The sequence below is a fragment of the Calypte anna genome, chromosome 3 (genome assembly GCF_003957555.1).
Source record: "Calypte anna isolate BGI_N300 chromosome 3, bCalAnn1_v1.p, whole genome shotgun sequence".
NCBI classification, from domain to species: domain Eukaryota; kingdom Metazoa; phylum Chordata; class Aves; order Apodiformes; family Trochilidae; genus Calypte; species Calypte anna.
In genome coordinates this window covers 39301929-39325237 of record NC_044246.1, presented here as the reverse complement: position 1 = coordinate 39325237, position 23309 = coordinate 39301929, and the positions used below count along the sequence as shown (strand labels likewise).

At 37.5% G+C, this 23309-nt stretch overlaps 1 protein-coding gene across 7 annotated transcripts in view; it reads right to left on the bottom strand.

The window, feature by feature from the left end:
* EHBP1 (EH domain binding protein 1) overlaps positions 1–23309 on the bottom strand; it is a 221909-nt gene that overhangs the window by 66735 nt on the left and 131865 nt on the right. For all 7 annotated transcript variants that reach the window (XM_030448584.1, XM_030448583.1, XM_030448582.1 and 4 more), the window contains 4 exons: positions 14357–14535; positions 13675–13723; positions 6683–7585; positions 5101–5244 (listed from right to left, as the gene is read on the bottom strand). In XM_030448584.1, the coding sequence (XP_030304444.1) occupies positions 5101–5244; positions 6683–7585; positions 13675–13723; positions 14357–14535 (1275 nt within the window). The remainder of the gene's footprint in view (positions 1–5100; positions 5245–6682; positions 7586–13674; positions 13724–14356; positions 14536–23309) is intronic.

The following is a 23309-nucleotide window of genomic DNA, read 5'->3' as shown; positions in this document are numbered from 1 at the left end:
GCATTTTTTAACTCCTAATTCCATTCTCTGAAATCACACAAACCATAGCTATTTGAGTTCACAGAGTAAAAAGACTGCTGCAGTAAATTTCCATTCTTTATGTGGATCAGTGATTAAAGGAGAGTAAGACGAGCATTTTGGTACCAGCCTTTGCAGATATTTGCTGACAGTAGAGTTTTGCTGACATTCAAGAATTATGGTTTACACTCCATGTTTAGCCCTATGACTTCTGAATATTTCCCACTTGCTGTGGTCCCCTCTAGCCAGCTACTTTGCCAGTTAGGTTGCACAGACCAGCTCCAGTCTCCTTGCCTTTCCAACATTTCATTCCAGCCAAGCTGCTGGAATGCTAACAACCTGCTAACAACCATCACTACAGGCTGATATTTTACAGCGTCTGGTGGGAGCAGATATGTCCCTTCTACCTCTGTGATATTAATCATGAGAAAAGGTGAGTTAAATAAAAATGACTAAGCTAATAAAAAGGCTCTCCTGGTTAAAAGCTAAGTGATTACAGCTGCTACACCAGATTGGAAATGACAGAAGCATCTCCTGAAAGAGTCACTACATGCACACCTACATCAAGAAAGCACGGAAAAAGGCTGAGCTGTTTATAAATCTACCAGAGAGAAAGGGAGCCATGAGAGGATCAGTAACTGTTCACAGAGCTCTTAAGCTAATTCTTCCACCCTCCAAAAGGCTGCATCAATTTTAAGGACATATCTATGATCCTTCCAAACCAGGAGCATGTTTTCAAGGAGCTTCTGATCAATGCTGTCTCTTCTTGGACTTCAAATACTTGCCTTCAGGCTTACATACCTCCATACAGCCTGGCATGCATACAGCTTGCAGACTGAAGGCTTCTGAGAAGCACTAAATGAGCAGACCTAAAAGTGAAAAAACTCCTGCCCCACTGCAAGTAGGAAAGCAATGGGAGAAAAGGAGCTAATATGATTCCAATAGAAGCAAACAGAGAATGACAGGACTAAACCAGATGGGTTGAACAGGAATGAAAGATGATGGGGCAGAAGGCACAGAGGGAAGATGTCTAAGGAAGGAAAGAGTAAAGACAGTGGGTATTAAGAAGAAAAGTTAAAGAGGAGAAGAGGGGAGCTATGGTCAGGGCAGACAGCTGAAATACAGTCTGAGAGATAAAAGAACAAAATGATTAACTAAAGAAGGGAAAGAGGATACAGCTTGAGATGGAATGAGAAATACATGATTCAGAGAAAAATGGGATTGACTTAACAGGAATAAAAGCAAAATCAGTGCCAATCTTCTGCTCCTACAAATTCACAAACTTCTAAGTTAAAAAGTGAAGTGAGAATACTGACATGGGCCAAACCCCAGAGCACAAACATAAGAAGATGGAAGACCACTGCAGCAAAAATAGGACTCAAGAAAAAGTGGTGAATAGCAAAGAGAATGGACATGTCATGGTCAAACAGGTGGTACTTCAGGAGAGATAGAGATTTAAAAAACAGGAAAAAGAAAAGAAAAGGAGGGGGAAAAAAATAAAAAAAAATAAAAGCAAGCCCAGAGTATCTGGCTACTGAAAAAGATAACACAACACTGGTTCTTCCAGAGGAACGGTGAGGTTTGAAGAAGGTCTAAGGTATTTGCTCTGTGCTTTAGAGGAGAAACATGAACACTGTTTTTTTCCAAAAAAGACTTTTAGCAAAATGCATCAAGCAAGCACATACCAAGTAACCTGCATTTATGACCATAGGACAGACATGGAAATTTCCTCTCTTTTGTTGACCTCAAGTAGCGATACAACCCCCAGCACTGTGTATTGTTCTCACTTGTTTACTAAGAAAACAGCGATTCATAGTTCTCATATGACAAATGTAAAGTGGTAACAGCAAGGCCTAGGAGACAAGATTTTCAAAAGTAATTAAAGACACTGCAGACTTCTTAGCTTTGATAGGGTGACTGATTTTCAGTTTACACTCTGAAGGACTGGGCTGTTAAAAGCTCTTTTTGTGAAGGTATTGCAAAAGTGCAATTGCCAACATCAAGAATTACTTTTGAAAGTACTGTCCTTGGACTACCTCTTTAAAGTTATCTTACTTAAAAAATTAGCCTACTCGAATTCCCACTGCTAAATGCCGATTCTCATTATCATAATGCACCACTTACTACACATTACTGCACACCAGACTGACACATACAACACTGGTTTGAGTCAAAGTCCTTATTATCAATCCTAATGACCTAAAAACAGAGTAGAAATAAGTCTTCCCTATTTTCTGACAAAAAAAAAGCAATGACCTGTAGTGAACTGGCACAACTACATCAAATGGAAATATCTCACCTGTAGAAAGATGAAATATGTTAAAGAAAAAGAGAAATCAATGTAACTTTTCTATTTCTATTTCTGTTTATGCTGATGCATACATACATGCTCATTCAGAACATACACATGTATGGAAATGTATATAACACGTATAACATATGTATATGCTATATACAGCTTTATATTATATATATTACGTATCAACTTCATATAATACATGGTATCTGAATACTATATCAGTCTCCGTTAAAGAAACCCTCCCCCACAATGCATGTTTTCTACTGAAAAGCATTAGGAGAATGTTGAGCTTGGCAAGTCAAGCACTGAAAAGTTAGAGAATGTCAAAATCATACTAGCTTGCCTTTGTTGTCATCCTATGTAGTCTTTAACTGCATAACACATGCTTTTCCCTTCAGGATACTTGTTTTTTTTCAGTGGCCACAAACGACAATGTTCAGTGAACGAGCAACTCTTCAGTATCTCATTTAACCCTCATCTTTCACTGTCTGCACTATATCTTGTTTAAAATACATTAAGCTTTTATCTGAATACAGAATTATAAATTTCTTCCAGAGCATTTCTATGACACTCTTCAATATAATTTCTAGGAGTTGCCAAATCACATCTTCACAACCTCCCTCTAAGCTAAGGAGCTTTTGCTATTTTTATGCAACAGTCAACTCAAGTCAAGAGTGCCCACAACCTGTTTGCTCAGAGTGCCCAGGATTTCAAGAGTCCAGGACCATTTACTGCCAGTATGGTTTTCCTTGGCTTGGCTACAGCTGAGTGCATTCAAAACTTCCAAGTATCTTGGGCTGAAATTCAGAAATCAAGGAATTTGCCACCTACAGTATGTTGGGTTGGAAGCACTTTCCCAACATTGTAAAGCGCTGCTGATGGAGGAAGCAAGACATCTTGTCTCTGCAGAGCAACCCTGAAGGATTGCCCTTCTCTTTCCTGCAGGTTTCTAATTAAGTTTTCAGATTCTGTAATAAATGAAATAAGGTCCCATGGGTAATGTAATCTGGCTGCCTCTACTGCACAAGCCTGACTCTTGCCCTGAAAACTGTCCCCAACTAACCTCCAGCTGGTTTTCATGGCCTAGAGAGTCTCCATTTCTGTCTAACTTCACATAGCCACCTGCCTCCTTGCCATCCTCTTGAGGCATCTCTCCTCTGCATGCCAGTGGGGTAGCTCTTTTTCCTCCTGTTTGGATTTCATCAGGAGTTTGAGTCTAAAAGGGAAAGTTTTGCTTTCCAATAGTACAATCTGCATCAGAACGGGCCCTGATCCTTAGAGGAGCAACAGTAGATGATGCTCTTGCTGTGCTGTGTTCAACCAGCCAGTTCTTACTGTCACCAACTTTTCTGAACATCAAGGTTCTCTGACCTTGATTGTGCTATCAACACAACTTTGAGTATTTTGAAGAGATTCTTCAAAGGGGTGAAGCCTTCCTCCCATATGGCATTTTTTTTTACATGGATAAAACAATGCTTTATCTAACCCAGTTCAAGAAACAGCTGAACATGATTTTTTTTTAAGAAGAAAAAAAAAATTAAAATTACCTCAAGGCAGAGAGCTGATGGGGAAAATTTCAGCTCAAACAATGAAATCCTAGCAAAGTTGTGAAACCTTTGAAAATACGAGACTGTAAAAAAAATGTTAGGCAACTTTAATTACAGCTGTTTCTGCCTTAGTAGTTGCCTATAGTATCCCTCCTCTAATGCTATTTTCTTTATGAGAAACTAATTACAAAAAAATCCGAAGTGAATTTTATACTAAAATATACTTATCTAGGAAAAATGAAATACAAAGTAATAAAAACTTGCTTATATATCGCTTTGTTGTCATTATACAAATAAGACTTGTCTGCATATATGAATGTATTTTGAAAAACAGGAAGCATCCGTTTGGGGAGAAGGGTTGTTAAGAAAAAAAGAAGCACAAGCCAGTTAAGGGAATGAAATGAGACATGTAAATTTCTGTTTTCATTTTTTGATTGTATGATCCCATTTATGGGAACCCATTTATTAGAATCTTCCCCTCAGGACTAAGCTCTGAAAGATGTGAATAAGTAGAGTCAAGCCTTTCTCTGTATTGGTATTTTTCATTTACATTCTCAGTTACATTTACATTCTCAGTTGCAAGTACAGTCTCTATTGCATAATATTTAGAATCACAAAACCCGCACTGGGAGGGTTTGCATAAAAATTAATTAGCTTTCATCTCCAGAGGGTTTGCATCCTTCCAGGTCACCATGGAGGCCACTGGAGGTGCAACCGTAGCTGCTTCAACACTGGAGCTTGTTCCCCAGCTCCACTTTCCCATCTCACCAGCATAATCAACTTTGGTGATAAAAAGGAATTATTCCACCAACTCTTTTACAAGACTGTCACAAGCAGCTACATTCACTGCATCAACACTTATGAAGCACCAAGTAGCTGACATCACAGGCTCAGGGAATGCATTTACATTAAGTGAAACAAGAAAAGTAATAAAAAATAGCATAAATTACTACACTATCATTTAACAAGTCACTTTTGGTTTTTGTCCCATTAAGAACTGTAGTGCCAATCACAGAAGGTGCTCAGAGACCTCTGCTTCCAGTCAAGTCTAAGGGATCTTTCTTTTGGCCATAACAGCAGGAAAAACAGGCTTTGAAAGTGAAGAGTATATGACACATGAGAGCAATTCAGCACGGAAAAGATATATTCTGCTATGGCATGCTCCCCCTCCCTGAGTATATGCATACATAATAAACTTTAACTATGTAAACTGCCATACTGGCCAGTATTTCTTACATCATTCAGTTGCTTATTGCGGGCTGGGACGATCGTATTGGTTAGCTGCTTATTCCCTGCCTTTAGAGCTGCATCTCTTCTTGCTTGTTCAAGCAGAACTCTTGCTCGTTCTTTAAGTTCTTCCTGTCTTGACAACATTCGTTGCTTAAAAATAAAGAAATATAATTAACAGCAAGGCAGCCTCAGGGTACTTAATGTTTAAACAGTAGTTAATAGCCAGAAGCCTTCCTATATAATAAAGGTCAGTAGTCACATGTATTACAGCTTCATGAGGTGACAGAGCATTCTACAGAAATTAAAAGTAAAGATGATCAAAATGTAAAATTAAAAAGAAGTCATAGGCCTTTATAATGTAAATAAGAGTTCTCTTCCCTTCCCTTAAAACTTAATTTCTATCAACGTTTAATGCCTTTAAACTGCAACTGTGGAAAAAAAATAATTGGTTTCATGGAAGCTATGTTAAATGTGCTATATGTTTACTTATTTACTTTAATATGTATGCAAATATAATGCTTTGTTGGCTACTTATATAGGTATCACTCATTTATGACCTAAACAGAACACAAAAAAGCTGAGTGCAAGGCAAAAGGCCTGGAAAAATATCTGCTTCTACTTCTATTGTGAATGCCCACAAGAAAGTCCCTTCTTCATACCTGACCAATTATACTTCAGAGTAGAAATAACAGAAAGGGGGCTTCTACACAGGCACCATGAGCAGCTCATATATATATATATATATGTGTGTGTGTATATATACACACACATATATAAATACACTCCAAAGTGCTATCTACTCCAAACCACCAAGTTGTCAAGGTCAGCTCTGGAGACTCTGGGAAAATCTATCTCTAGACCTTTACACAAGAGTACAGCAAGACAGATGTTAAAGGTTGTGCTCCTAGAACATCCATGTGGAAATTGCAGTGGCTGACTCTAACCATGAGTTGAGTGTTTCAGGTTAACACTGAGGCTCACCCTTGAGATATTCCTACCATAATGCACAGAAGATAAATGTACAGAATCATAGAATCATAGAATCATAGAATTGACTGGGTTGGAAGGGACCTCAGATATCAAGTCCAACCCTTGATCCACTACTGCTGCAGTTACTAGACCATGGCACCGAGTGACACATCCAGTCTCTTTTTAAATATCTCCAGATATTTAAAGAAGATAAGAAGAAGATAAGAGACAACCGTCTTTAAAGCCATGCTCGGAAATTTATACATTTGGTATATTTTACGGTAATCAAAACTTTATATTTTTTAAATACGGATCAATTAATAGATGTTTTTCCAATTTTTACTTCAGCATACAATACTCAGTAGAAAGATGGCAAGGGCCTTGAAACCATCTTCTTTTAGCTGCAAAGATTAAAGTAGGACAATTCATATAGATGTGTTTTTCCTGTAATGGCTGCTTTTCAGCATCACCTATTTTCAGCCAAAGCTCAACAATTAAAACATATCACCCACCCTGCCATCTATACTGAAGTTACAATATAAATTACAAACATGGAGAAAGAACTTGAAGAACACCTCCATCCTGACTCACGGGCATACAGGAAGTTTGAATTTCTTACCTGGGCTGTTTTTGCAGTTTGATCTGCATGATTTAAAGCACTTCTGGCATCATTGTCAGAATCAGATTCTGTTTGCCTTGGAGAAGTATGTGTTTTCTTCCCAAGTTCCATATCCTTGTTATAGGGGTATCCAAGCTGAGTAGGAGATAAACTCAGCTTTGTGACAGGTGAACCAGGATCTGCTCTTGTGCTCTCTGTAGATCCTATACATCCCAGCTTTTCTTGCTCTGAGAAACCAATGGTACTGTCTGAGCTCTGGTGTCTCCTTTTGTCATTATCTTCACAAGCAACCATGGGAGACACATCCTCTTTTTGATCACTGACATGTGCCAAGTCACTCAAGTCTAAAGCATCAGCTATCAGCAGTTTCTTCCTTCCCAGCGTGGGCTGCGCTTGCGTTGTATCGGTACATTTCCCGTCTTCAGATGCAGAAGTCCTTCCAGAACTCTGCTGGGATTTTTGTGCATCTGTGTCACTTCGAGTCCTGCGAGAAGAAGGGGAAGCTGTGCTTGGGCTTAAATGGTCATCGGGAGTCTGATGCTCGCTCTCAGATTCACCAACACCACTGTCATTTACAAACACGGAGTCATCTTGGGAAGCAAAGTCTGCCAAAGCGCTGTCTGGTGGATGCAACCCAGGCTCCCGGTTCAGGTCGTTCAGCTCTGCGTAGAATTTTTCCTGGTCAACAGAACTGTTTGTGTCCGTTTCATAGTTACCCACTTTATATGTGCTTTTACTACTGTTCTCCTCTATTTGAACCACATTTAATTCCTGGCCGCAGAAATGTGCCCTTATTTGATAGAGATAGGTCATAACAGTCAGCTTGTCAGGTATTGCTAACAAAACCATGTCAGAAGGTTCCAGCAATCGTGATATTCCTAAACTGGCAAACCCATCGTATGCCTTTAAAAACAGAAAAAAAAAAGATGACACCACAGCAGTTTCTTACATATAACATTTCAGGAATTTCAAAGTTTCAGTCAAAGTAAGCAAGCCTAAAACATACCCAGTATTACAGGAACAGTCTGGCTTCAACCTTATTACTTATTATTCTTTTGGCTTCACTACAGTATATTTTTTGTTGCACAATCCAATATGAACCCACTGATTTTTCCTGATGGCTTCTAGATATCTCCCAGGGTATCTTCATAGTAATGCAAATTAAGAAAATGTGACCAGTAAAGACACTCAAATGGCATGTTTTAAATATTTTATCATACTGGAATAAAATTTTTGTTTATTCACAATGATGCTACTTTCATGAGCAAAAAGATGCTTATGAAAATGCAACTTAAAAACCCATCTGTTTGCACTAACAGAACCTACCAATATCTTAAATGTCTCTCACTTAAATATCAGGAAACAAGCAAATAAAAAAAAGTGTAAGAGACTGACCAGAAAAAAAGCAGCTGAGGGGGGCTTCTTAAGATAAGGAACAAAGATATAAGAAACACGACGCTAATCTATCTTAGGCTTTATCACTGGTGATCAACCTTCTACCTTCTACTGGTTGTGTAATTGCAGTGAGTTATATTGATAAAAAACTATGTCCAGATAGTGAAAAACAACAACACCACAAATTACTTGAAACAAAACATAAACTATGTTAATCCAGTCAATAAACGTATTTTTTAAACATTTGTTGATGCTGAATTTATAATAATAGGAGAATTCCATTCTCACTTAACTTTGATTTCTAAAAGCTAAACAGTTTGCAAGTCTCCCACTTTGTGAGGCCACATTGTCTTCTTTCTGCTAGCCCTTTATGTGAGTGGGCTTGGTGCATCAGGTTTTTCTAGTTCTGAAAAGTTAAAGCTGTTTCTCAATTTACAATTAATTATTACTATCCTGGATTAACCCTGGAAGACAATATTGTGTTTCAAGGAAGCCTTAAGAAAAAAGGCCTCCTGTTAGCGTAGATGGACTCAGTCAAAGCATTTGGACTTCTCCCCTGGTAATTCTGCAGCTCCTTTCCACCCTCTGCTGAAGGGGTCCAAAATGTTCATAGTTATTCCTACACTATTTTGAACAAAAGCAGATTCTAAATTCAAGGCACGGACAAGAACTTATCCTTTTGCAAGGAAACAGTAACACACATCATTAGCTTCCACTTCACCCCAGTTTTTCATTTGTTCTTAATTTATTTAGTTTTAGAAATGTGGAAGAAATATAGAGAAATTATGATATTTTTTTTTTAAGCTTCTTGGTTCTCATGGTAGTTAATGTTCAAGGGTTACAACATGGGTCTGGCCTGGCAAGCTCCCAGCAGACCAAGTTATTTTGCTTGCTCTGAGAAAAGGAGGCTCTTTCATTCCTATTGCAATGTCATTCCCAACTCAAGTGTCAAACAGCTTTTATTTCAGTCACTTTTCAAACTCTGCTTCTCAGAGCTGGGATTTATCTTCCCAAAATTTTATATGCTTCACCTTACACTCAGGTACAACTTGCCAAAGCATTTTTAGAGAAGTAATTTTCATATCACTATAAGAAATGGCTCACAGAATTTATCTAGACATAGAAATTACCTAGCTAATTTTTTTTTTTTTAACTCTTCTGGCTTGCCCTGTACAAAATGATTTGGCCTAAAATCATTGCTAGTTTCTGATGGGGTATCAGTTCTTGAGAAGCTTCATCATAAGCTTTTATAAGCAGCATGGAGTTCCAGTGGGAAACACGACTACTATATTTACTGGTACAAAGCTCCAAATAGAGCAGAATAGCAGGAAAAGGATGGGTGGAAGAGAATGGAAAGAATTCAGATGGTTGAAGAGGGACAGCTGTCATTTACTTGATCTTGGGACAAGAGCTGGAAGAGAGGATCAGGCTGGATATGTAGAAGACGGAAACAGGAGAGGTGGAAAGGAACAAAAAAAGGAGAGTTAAAGGAGAGCAGTGCAGGGATTTGGGTCGGTGGCCTAAGTCATGGCAGGTACCAGGAATGATGAATATGCATATGCCAGCAGAAAACAAGCCAAGTATGAAAATGAGGTTGTTGTTGTGTTGTGTTGTCCTGTGGGCCAAAGGTAACATGAGGATTTGTTGTTATAACAACAAATATAAAATATATAACCTGTTGCCTCCCATTGAAGGTAGTGGGAATTACAACCTGAAGAATGAAAGGACCTAAGGATGGGCTTAGCAAATCCGCAGCAGCCAAAGCCCACAGACATGACTTTGACCTGAACTCTTTTATACTCTTAATTTCTTATTTATATGCTAATAAAACTATATCCTAAGAATATCTCCCAGAGTCTGTAAAATGAAGCTGGAGACAGTGTTTCAGAGTTGTCAGGAAAGGCACTTGCTCAGATGAGTAACACTGCAGCAGAAGGACTGAAATTGGAATGATGGATTGAGTTGAAGCTGAAATCACTTTTTACTGTTTCATCACTTCTTCTAGTGATGCTTGGGATTAAACACAATAGTTTCCCACTGACTCCAGGTACTATGTTACAGCCCCTCTCATTCACCTTCTGGATGATACACGTTCTTGCTTCTCTGCTTTTAAAGCACACCCAGACATCTAGATTGGTACAGAAATGCAGTCATCAGTTCTGTAGATAGCAATCATGTTCTGTATGTGTCCATACAAAAGTGCGTGATGGGTTCTCCTTCAGTGTCAGGAAAGTGAGGAGCTTCCCAATACTGCAGCACAGTTAAAAATGCTTGGTGTTTCTAAGTAGTTTGTAACTAGCTTTTAGCATGGTATTAACAGAGTCAATTTTCCTAGTCAAACTACATTTTGTTAAACAGAAGCATAACTGACCCTTGTTTTTACAAATGTTTATGTGCATTTTTAATTCTGCTCCTGCATGATCCCACCACCAAGGACAAAAAGCAGCTCCTGCATGCACATTTGAATATGTGATTATGATCTTGTGGTATCAAGCAGAAGAAGGAAGAATGAACACCTGTTGCAAACATGTGGCTGCCAGCTTAAAGGTAAGGACTTTTTTCCTTTTTGACTCAATGGTAACCCTGTAATTCTGATTTATTTTGTTTAAATGCATATTTTTAAAGGATTAATTCCTTGTAATATGAAATATATATTTTTAAGGCCGTTCAAATGTATTGAGGAATTTAGCAGAAGTGATAAAAAAGTGAAAAAATCTGCAAAAAAAAGAAAAAGAAAGCATCAAAAAAATGGAAAGTGCCAATTGAACATCCAGGAGATGTATTACTGTTTCCACACAATAATCTCTTAAATGAAATGAGCTTCTCTAAACAATAAAGTAATTAAAACCAGAAATTCATTATTAGAACCACACTGTTGTGCCTTTACACTTCTCAGCCTTTCATCCCCTCCAAGCTCCAGCCAAGTGTAGTTTAGTAGCTTAACATTTTTAAAGTGCAGGACATGTTATTAGCAATATGAAAAATTCCTATTCTTGATAAGGGACTTTTGCCCACATTATTCATTATTACTACTAATAATCAAATTAATATATTCAATAAAATTAGTTAATGTTGTTGGGAAGGCTATACGCAGTTAGATATATATGAAACTCAGGAAGAACCACAACACTTTGCATCAGCTAGGAAGGATCCCTGTCATGTTTTATATGTTCTCAGTGATAATCCTGGTTTCTCTTTTGCTCCTGACTGAAACACGTATTTACAATGAAAACAACGAACCAGAAATATACCTGAATCCTGACCAATGCTAACGTTATTTAACGTAGTCATTTGGGTTTTTGGGGGAGGTTCTTTAGTTATATTGTGGAAACTGCAATACACACATACACAGGGCCCTTCCATAGGTATATTCAGGACACTAAGCCTATTTATCTATTTCCTGATGAAGTTTTCTCTGTTTTAATTCACTGACAAACTGATTGACAGACATCAATTGGGATCCATCAGCACAAGCACCACAGGCAATATTTTAGCCATTTCCCAACTATGTAACACACTGACATATTGGCCAAGATCAGATGTCACAGGTAAATACCCTTTTTTATTCAGCATCAGTGGCAGCACCAATATAGCAAACAGCTAATGGGGTGTGTTATAAAGAAACTCTAAAGGTGTGCTTTTTGTAACAGTGCATTTCAATGGCTGATTATGCACAACAATCGCACCAAAATAGTTATATCTTAAGATTTCTTCTTTTTATTTATTTTAAAAAATTAAAATACAAACAAGGACCCACACTTCTAAAAGATATACTCTCACGGGTTAATCTTTAATCTATGTTTAGTCACCTCTTACCTCCTTTCTCAGGCAAGGGAGGTGGGGGGGGGAGGAAAAAAAGAAAAAGAGCTGCTTCAGTCAAAGAAAATTGTCCTATTCATCCATAGATGTTATTTTAATTGGTTAGGAGGAATCATTGTCAAATGTGTTACATATCTGCATGGAATTTATAGGCAGCCATTGTTGCCAGTGCTGCATTCACTCCAACCAGGGGCACACGGGGTTATCAGGCATAACTGTGTGAGACCAGGAAATAAATCTGCAGGAAGCAACTGAGATACTCAATGTAGCTGTCAGGCAAAGGCTTGCCAAGTGATGAAAGAAAAAAACTGCACAATATCAACAATCATTACTTCTTCAGTCCTGGGAACTATATCCTGCTAGAGACACAGGCTAAAAAGTTCACCATTTACCATCTCAGTTTTGTAAGAAAAAGGAAACTGATTATACTGCTAACATTTTTAATTAACAAACTACTATTTTTTATAACCCCCCTTAATTAGCCTGGACATTCAACAAAACTTGAAGTGCAAAAACATATGGTCACATAAAACATTGTGATGTCACAGATAATCCACTTAGGTCATCATACAACCCCATATTATTATGACAAAGCTACCACTGGCCAAATAACTCATTAGGTAACATCAGAGATGTTAGGTAGCTCAGAGATATTTCTTTACTTATAATACTTAAGTATTATTTTAAAAAAAGTTATTCCCTGGGTAACACGTAAGTGTGCAGGCACACTCAAATTAACTGCCCTAAACACAAATGAATTTTAATAAAGCACTTCCAGGAATTCCACATATCTACAGTCCAATACTCTTTAGTTATATCTGCTATATAATATTGAACCTAACTAATTTACTTTAAGTATATTTTTATACCTTCATCTCAATTCAATTCAGTGCTTTTAAAGCAATATAAAATTAAAATCACAGCACTGAGAAGGCAGCTACTTAAAAACAATTTTCAGATTATCTTCAGGAACAATTTTATTATCAGTGACTCACATGAAAATTATCATTTCCAAACAATTTCCTAGGACCCAACCAAAGCTTGTAACATGCCTAAAATAGTAAGCAGAAATGAAAAGTCTTCTTGTGATTTCCGAAATGAATTCCTGCTTCCTCCAGTGAAACTTTTCTCCTCTTTGCATCACAAAGGTACAAAAAGCTGTTTAAAGTAATTCCTCAGAACAATAACTATTTTCCTCATATTTTAGCTTAGTTGTGAAGTATTGCTTCAACACATTTATAATAAACTTCCTTTATTCCTACATTTATTCCTATATAGCACTTCACACAGCTGCTGTAGAATTAAGGTAGGTGCAAAATTTTTTCTTTAAAAAGAAAAAAATCACCATCAAAGCAGCATCAACTGTGACTGATGCATGGAGCTTCATTAAAGAAACAGGAAGGGAAGTCTTGCAGACAATCAAAGAACAGTTATGTTTTTATTTTTTTTAATTATGTGGATGACTGGAAAAATCAGGAGTGATCACAGAAGGCTGGACAGCCCTTTCCTCTGCTTTTACAGTTAATGTAGGCCATACAAACATTAAACTCTAATGTCAGCCTTGTGCTTGTTGTTAATGTTAAAGAATATGAGAAACTAGAGTCAATAATGCATCCCATTTGAACCACAGGAGGCTGAATACCTTCTGTGAGCCACTGTTATGACCTTACAAAACAACCACACTTTTCCAAAATTAATAAAAACCTGCAGTGAAGCCAAAATTGAAGCTCTGTCTTTTTTTTTTTTTTTTTTTTTTTTTTTTCCCTGGCAGTTCTTACCTTTTTGTTGTTCTCTTTAATATCTTGAGGATTCAGGGACTTGTAGTCACTGAGGGGGAAAATGGCACAGTGGGTATGTACAGTATTTGATAAAAGCAGCAGTTTTAAAACAAACTGAATCTAAATATTTGACATACAATAGTATCATACAGCAACTAGCAATTTCACAGCAACTCAATCACCAAAACTAATAGTGTGGAAAATTAAAGGAATAAACAAATAAATAAATAAATAAGCAAACACTGATTACATGTTTCGTTGCCTGAAGCTTTCCATCTAAAAAAGAAGTTAAGGCAGGGACTAGAACCCAGCCTTGACAACCAAATTTACCAGGAAGTAATCGGTCCTTGTCAGTGTACAAAGAGCTTATTCCCCTCATTTAATTTCAACATCAGCACAATTTTCATAATCATCCTGAAGTCAGTTCTTTGTATAAGGTTAAGAAGAAAAACAAATCACAGAGAGGGGAGAAAAAATTGTTTATGCAGAAAGGGAGAGCAAAGAAGTCAAAGTTTGAGCATTCATAAATCTGTTTTCTTAGAAAGGACGGTTTCCCAGATTGAAAGAAAATGGTGAAAACGCTTCAACACCTGAGACAAACAGGGATTTGATTTTATGTGAACTTAAATGTTATATACTTCTATGAGAGTTAGTTTATACAGGTAAAGAATATACAACTTACATTAGGTCTGGTCTAAAATGATGTAATATTGCACAAAAGGATAAACCGTTTCTCCATGATGTAGTAAAATTGGTGATTTTCACTCCCCTATAGTTTTTTGTAACTTCTTTGCACCACACAAGCAGTGACTGACTAGCATTTGGCTTCCTCCCCAAGACAGGACTTGGTATAGGGCTTGGCTGAAAAAAAAAGAAGAAAAAAAAAAAGAGAGAAGATGAAAGAATTTAATGGAATATGAGAATTAACATTAATTGACTTAACTAGATGATCTGTATCCTTTGATGTGAGTTTAGGTCCTTCACAGCTGTCAGTTTACAATGACTATAACTTGCAAAAGACACAAATCACAAGTTATTATCTCCAGTCGTTGCCCTTGGCATTTGTCTCCAAAGGATGTAGATATACAGGATTCCAGATCTACACAGGCCAAGAACTGTACCAGTGGAAACACCGCGCTTAAATACTTAAGGGTTAGCCCTGCGCAGTCCATCATAGACACTCTGGAAAAGATTTCTCACAAAGCACCCCACACAAGCCTCTTTGCTTCTTCATGAAAATAACTTTCCAACTGGATCAAAAGCCAAGCATAAGATGGGCAGAATTTAGCACAACTTGCAATCTGCCATTGCGACATGGGGAGCAAAGCTGCTGTGTCTGCACAGCATAAGCTCCAGTGAACAGATTTTGGCTGCACTCTTCCTGTTTAAGCGTGTGATTGCATCAAGGTAATTGCAGCACCGTGTTTCTAAACAGCCACTTCCAACCATAACCAAAGAGCTTCCTCTTCTAGGCTTCAGCTTTTCTATGTGGAAAGGGAATTTTGGCCGTAAATCATTATCAAAGGGTAGTATCTAACAGGTATCACTAGCTATTAATTGCCACTTACCAAAAGGACACTTTACCACTTATAGTAATACTTTTGTTAGTATAAAACAGGAATTAAAATGGGATAAAATATTTCAGGCATTGGGCATCAGGCATCAGACTGTTTGCTGTTGCTCAAATTTAGCAGATAACTTAGTGGTTGCAGCCTATATATTCAAGAAATAAATTCAAGAATATTCATTTAACCATACAAATATTGACACTTCAGAAAATTCTTAATTTAATTAAACAGATGGAATGTGACTGACATAAAATCAAAGTCTGAATTATAGGGAAAGAACCAGGCCCACTTTGTTTTTCAAGGTAATATTATCAAATGCATAAATACACACAACAAACTTGCTGATAGGTACCTTACAGCTAATGAGTTCCCAAGTTAAGTCAAAACCAGACCAAGTAGTTTACAATATCCCATTTTGAGCCGTAAATCCTTGTAGCCATATTACCTATTTGTGAAAGACCAACGATGCCCCCACTTGACTGAAGTATGGCAGTGCTAAGCAATTAGCTGCTTGCTACCAGTTGATTTATGTTTTCACTGCTTCTGGGGAAGAAATCATACAGAACTAGGAAAGTAATTTTTCATTTACTGTGATAGTCGCCCCTTAAAAGTTGTTTTATAAACACACCTACCTCATCATCAGATGGAAGTACTGCCAACTCATTTCAAAAGTGCTAAATGTTGACATTGATTTAAATACCGTATCATATGTACAAAGTAACTCGTTAAAACTTTGTTGGGTTTTTTTTGTTTGGTTGGTTTTTAAATTCTGTCTGTGATTCAAATCAGCATGAATAAAGTTGTTAATGATGTGACAAATGCCTCTAAATACACTGAATTCACATCTTAAAGATATACAAAGTAGGGAAGAAAAAGCAGCAATAATTTATAAACTTCCTTTACCATGCATCAGATTTGCATTGAAGAAACTTAGGGGGTGCCAGTTACTCCAGAATTACAGTGATATAACTAACCTGTCTTTTTTTAACATCTCAAAGTAAAAACCAGCAACTAATCACTGACCCCAATTTAGGGTACTACATTACTTAAAATAAATTTGCTACCTAAATGATGTATATGGAAATAACATTGCTGGGAGAAAATAATTAAAATGGCACTATGGAGATGTAGAAAAATTATATTTTAAGAAATTTTTAAAGTAAAGAGCTACTTCAAAACATGGAGCACTACAAATGGAGCACAGATATATTAAAGGTCAATTATAAATACTGAACACATGTTGTTGAAATTCTCTGCAGAATTGCTAAAAGTTCCAGACATCACCTAAGTACTTTCTGGTTAACTCTGAAATGGCCTTAGGTAATAGTAACATTCAAATGCCTTAATTACACATCTAACAAACTGAAGATGTAACTGATTTTAAAACTCGATTTTACAAAAGGGCAAAGATATTAAGTAAACAAATTTAGCATCAATTTGCACTTCATTTACACATTATCAGTTTTTTAAAAATCCAGATCACAGTTGCTCAAAAACCCCTGTACTTAATTTGGAGCTTTTCTTCCATGTTTGTCCTTCCATTTACTTTAAGTTTTCTAGAAGTATATTATCCAGAATATGCAAGGTCCAGGTGTGCATAACATACTTACACAGTATTCTCTTCTCTGGCTGACAAAACAGAATATGTAAGACTCCCTTTGCAGACTTATCACTCCAGGTATTTTGGATGAAGGTGAAGTTAATATCAGGAATGTCATGCACTTAAACATCACATGAGTAAAGTTTTTTGTTACTTAATCTATGATACAAATATTAATTTCATGTCACACTAGATATATATGGTAATTGTAGAATTGTAGAATGAGCCCTTCAGATGGGTTAAAAAAAGTCAATTCTTTTTTCTTTTTTTGTAGAACATCATTATGAAAAAAAAATATTCTTTTGATACCTTTAGGTTGCACATAGTAGGCATAGCCTCAGTGTAAACATCATTCCTACCAAGCATCTATTTCTAGCATATATTTGCTCCACAAGATTGGTAGGAACTTATCAAACGAAATGAAAATTTAAGTAGCCTTTTCTTACATAATTTTTTTAAGCACTGACCACACAACTCTTCTAAACCACATGGCAGCCATGACTTGGAGTTCAAAACCCAATGTCTTTGACAATTCATTTGAAAATACCAATAAAAAGCATAAAATAGTCACAACAGATTGTTAGACCTGCTAGCTGATGAACAGGTTAATGAGCCTAGTGCTGGATTTTTATCCAGTCGTGGATTAGCTGCCTGGCAAATGCAGAGGTTCCAAAGCTGGTTCCTCACATGCTAGCTCAGAACTAGGTGCAGCATCATCTGTATGGATTTATTACTGACTTTAGGATATCTTTGTTTCATAGTCAGTAGAAACACTGGTGTCTTCCTATTTTATTCTTCTTTTACATGTTCTGGAAGCTGAGTTAATATGCTTTACAGTCTATGCATTTTTCCTCTTGGGATACTATCTCATCACTTTACATTAACAAGAGGACAATAGCTTTACATATTAGAGTGCATCCCTACATTTCAAAATATTTAAATAATTGTTTTGCCTCTTTCAGGAACAAAGCACCAGGTGATGTTTCACAAAGTGGAAGTTCAGCTGCATCTCTGACACTCATAGGCCAATGATCAGGAGAAGAAAGTAATCAGTGATGGGAACACAGAACCATGAACCAAGCCTGTGTATGAGACATGGGGCCAATGGAGTTTGTAGAGGCCCAACCTGAGCAACAATCCAGAGCTTGCTGACAGGCTACAAGGGGCTTGAGGTGTCTGGAGACAGCAAAAGGTGGTGTTGAAGTCTGAAAGAGTTGCTGAAAGGAGTAAGAAAAAAAAAAAAATAGTACATTACTGTTGTGGGAAGTTGGATGGAAGACTTCAGTGGTTTGAGTTTTATATTACTGAACACAGCCCTCCAAAGGGGAAAGGAGTTGAGAGAAACTAGTAATGGTAATTAACTGCAGGAGGAGAGGAAGCTGAGATTGAGCTAGAGCTGAAAGTCAAAACAGAGAAGACCTGTAAACAACCAACAAACAAGTTAAGTTACTCAAGAAACAAGTACAGGCAACAGTCTCTAAGTTATTTGACTGAGCAAAATAAAAAGGGATTTTCCCCGACCCCTATAAAAACTACAATGCTGTCTAGACTCACTGAAAAATGTGAAAACTTATAATGCAAGATGAGGTCAATGAAAATAACACACAGCTACGTAAGGCAAAATATGCAGCATGTGGCTGGATACAGAAAAAGTTTGGGAAACCCAGTTGAACTGAGTGGTCTGAAAAACAATATAAACATGCAATATAAACAAGACATCCCCATACATTTCAGTCAAATAGATAATTTTATGTCATCAAGATGATACTCTAGAATTTTATTGTTTAAACAACACAGAGCTCTACCCATAGGGACTGCTTAGCTTGGGAGTATTCCAACTTGAATATGGCTCATTTAATAGGATTTATGCCTTTGGCAAGGTCTGTATATGTCCAACATGCATTCAATTTTGTTTATTCTGTCCTGTGAAGTGGTATGGGAATAAGTCAAAAGATTATTTTTAACTAGTATGAGGACCAAAATAGAATATGGAAATTGAGCCTTCAAAGGTAAAATAAAACTGCTTTCTGTTTTATTCCAAAGACAGAAAAAACATCCTCATAATTTAACTGTGCTGAGATTATCTTTATTTAGGCTACTTAGTTATAGTAGGTCACCATAGCATTATGATGACTTCAGTGATATAACAGAATACAAAAGGCATTGCTGATTCCTTCTGTTAAAGAAGGTATATGGAAGTACTAGAAAACACACTTTTCCTGGAAAGACATCCTAAGAGTTCTGTTAACCTATTGCTCCGATATGCAAACTTATCAGTTTAGGAGTATATCCTTCAACTTTGATTCTCTCTTTTTGCATGGTATGATGTATATATATTACACAAAATGTCTCTAGTCCCTGCTGTCCGTAAATTAAGGAGACCTAGAAACCCAGCTGCCTAGTATGATTTTGTTTCCTATGTATGATTAATAGCAAATATTTAGGTGAACTCCAGGTTTCTCCAGAATCAGACATCTTTAAACTTCACCCTCCTCACTACTCTGATCATGAATACAGCTAATGTGGATACACAAGAAAATACAAGCTTTTACTGCTTATAATTTTGAAGACTTCATTTTGGCACAACCAAACCAGTCAATGTTCAGTCACAACCTTAACATTTAGGTATCTGCCCATGCAGACACAATACTCTGTTGTTTGAACATAGCAAGGTAAGGAGGAAGGTGAAATCCTTGAGACATGCCTCAAATTAGCTGTAGGTCAAGTGGATGAAATTATTTCATTTCAAAGGGTTTTCAGTTGCCTGTCACATATTTTGGTGCCTGTGAGGCTGGAAAGAGTTCGTCCAACCTACTCTTAGGTAAAGGAAGGAAAGGAGCTAGAGCATGTACATGCTACCTGAAATGCCAGGATAACTTTCTTAGCAACAAAAATTGCAGACCCTCTTAATCTGGGAAGCAAAAGCAAGCAAGCAAAGCTGTCTGATATTCTGCTTTCCTCCTCTGCAGCTTTCCAAATCACATTCATTTGCAAAAGGCACTTCCTCGCCACACAGCAGAGAGGAGTGACATGCTGGGGAATGGACAGTTTACTGCAAGGTTTAATCCATCCTGTGCTTTCAATATGTTTTCACTTTATTAGCTGGAGGCAGACAGACAATGTGGTCCCATGTCATAAGCTGTATGATGCTGTGCTTAATTGAATACTCGGGACCCAAGGGAGAACTGATGAAGATAACACCTGCCATAAGAAGCACATACAGCACGAGATCCCATTACTGTATTCCCTCTCCCAGACAACCACCGCTTCAACTGTTTGCAACTCTCTCTCACTGACTCACATCTTAAATCACACAGTTTGCTCTGTACAAGGCTGAATCATATGGACAATGGTTGTCCTTCAACATATTGTCACTTCTGGTCCCAGTCTGTAATCTTTAGCAAGTCCCTTGTGTTTGAATTAGCTTCATTCACATAACTTTTACTTGCCCAACCCCACAAACAAACATAATGATGGCATTTTTTTATTCTAATCATCACTACCCATTTCTTCTCACGTGATGCCTGTATCTCACTGCTCAAGGCAAAAAGTTGTTGCTCATTAGTTATCATCAACAGCATATGGCACGCAGGTTCATTTAAGAAGTATACTGCAAAAGCCCCACCAAACACAGCACTTCAACTTGCCTATGATCACAAGTGTGATGGCCATAACACAATATTAGGGTACTCTACAATGGGCTAGTAAATCTACCAAGATGTTAAAAGACTCACAATTGGTATTTTACAAATAGAGAAGCAGAATTAAATAAGTTGTCCAAGTTAGTAAGTGAATCAACTATCAGAAGAATCAAAAATGCTACCTAGCATCAGTCTGGTGTACACATTCACTGCATCCCACCAGAGATGCCACAATCCTCCTGACTCCAGGGCAGGTGAGTGTGCTGAGAATAACAAAAAAATCCCCAATAACTTCCAGCACTGGACAAGTTAAGATGTCACTCTGAAGACACAAACACATAATTTGTAGCCTCAAACAATTTGTAGGACACTCAGTGTCTCACATCAGTTTGGTGTCATGAGCTTTGTCCAGGCCTTCTGTGGCATTCACCCAGCCTAACAAGGAGACCACGCTTCGTTAAATACCTTCCAGCTCCTATGAAAATATAAAATGGCAGCCCTGCAGACAGCTGCCTCTTCTATTACAGGGTCTAGTTATTTTTTCTCTGAGCACTGAATTAGTGGACCAGCAGAAAATCATGGTCAGTAGTCATACAACTGAAATGTGTACATGTAAACAACCTACTGGCATACAGTGCACAAATGTGAGAGAGGTTACAGTAACAGAGAGTGCCTTAGACCTAGCAATTCCTAACTGCTAAGTACCTCTGTAATTTTTGTATTATCTGGTAGCCTATCTTCAGTTTTTACTTTATCTAATAACAAAGTAACTTTTTTTTATCATATGCTTTTAGGGTTTTGGTTTGGTTTTCATTGCTGGGGATTAAAAGGATAGAAAACCCCAAGTATTCAGCAACTGATCTCTAAACCTTAAGAACCACAAGCCACAACACATCAACTACTGGACAATTTCCTCACTTGGGCAACAGGACACAGAGGCTGTCTGCTCATGGGAATTAATTAAGAACAAGGCAGACTGTTTATTTGAAGACAACTACCTCCTCCTGCAGATGTTCTTAAGAGAGAATACCGTAATGCACGGGAGTGAGGGTAGCTGCTTCAGGTTGAGAAGCCCGAAATTTATTAGCTAATTGCAAGGAGAAGATTATGGTAATAAGATGCTAAAGGAGGAACAAGTCTAAGACAGCATAATGAACTGGTTACTTATGTGCAAGTATTTTCACCTGATGGTCATATGGCCATCAAAAAAAAAAGTCATAGTGAGCTCCTTCTCAACTATTATGAAAGGACTGGCTGAAGCTCATCTAGCTTCTGTTCCCTGAGGTCGCATAATCTTTGTCTTGAGCGATACATTTTCAATTAAAAAAAAAAACAGGAAAAGGTATATAATTCATACCCTTAAGTGGGAGCCAACACCGAGCTCATCCTCTGATGATTACATGTATTTGTAATATAACAGTATGAACAGGTCACATGCAGGGACGGGGCCTCATTTTGCTGCTCTCAGAAGATGAGCAATTTCCTTGTGTCCACCTTCCTTTCTCTAGTTGTCCTGGTGGTGTATGGGCTGAAGTCTCTGCTCCTGTGTAATCTGTGCTGGAAGCCCAGACGAGCTACCAGGATGCTGCCAGTTCACAATCCCTGGCTTTCTGCCACAACAGGAACATTCAGGGTTTTGGGCAAGTTGCCAGAATTAAGCAACTTAAACCACAGATGAGGAATAGCAATTTTCAAAGCTTTTAACTTTGTTAAATGTGAACTGAACTAGCAAAACGCACCTCCCTGGGCCCAAGGCTATCTCTGCCACATTTCAAAGGCCTGCAGCAAACAATGGAAGTGTTAGAGCTTGTCAGAAAAGGTCACAAGAATCTCTTCTAAAAGAAAGCACAAGGCAAGCTGAAAAATGAGAGTCACTGCCAATTCTTCCTAAAAACAGTGAACTCTTGTAGCTTTTGCAGGAATTTCTTTTGACATTAGCCATTAAATAAACGCAAGTCATTCTCGCACCCTGCTGAACATTTCAACAGATGTTGTTTTTTCAGGCAATCTTCTGATGTTGTATCATTAAGGTGACATTGCTTCATAGAACTTTATAGATACCTATTTTGTAAATCTACTGCATCATTTATTTTTAATGCACGGCCATAGGAATATTTATGGAACTATTACTACTTGCCTATGAGAAATCTTTGTTTTAAATACCTGAGAGCAGAACATAGGGTAATACCTGCAGAAATCTGGCATCTAACAAAGGAAAACAATCTCTGTGTGTGGTGGGACTTAGAACACTCTATTTTTAAGCCTGGTATTGATGACAGAACCTGATGCAGTGCCTCTGAAGGCCAAAGTACACCTCTCAGCCGAGGGTGGAAATAAAAAAAGCACATTTTACAATCCTGCATGAGGTGATGGCGTCCATGATCTTACACACCAGGCATTAAGACAGCTATTCTCAAGAAAGTTCCTTAGGACAGCTATAGTTAAATGATAATTTAATGGAAATAAGTATGCTTTACCCCTGATAAACTACTGCATCAGCAGCCCATTCTATGCAACCAATCACAAGATGGAGATTAAAAAAATATTGCTTCATCACTGAGTGGTAAGGAAGAGAATCCATAGAAGATGGGGAGATACCTGAAATGCTTAATGCCTTTCTTTTTACTTCATCTGTCTTTATTTTACAAGTCAGATGCAAGTTGGAGACCAGCATTACTAATATCAGACACAAAAAGGTCAGATTTCAGCCAGGTGTGGAAACAGATTTGGTAAGGCAGATCCTTTCTGGTCAGCTGAACACATTTAATTTAATCCTACAATACTGGAAGAATCAACATGAAACAGCATCCAAAATGAATGGATGGT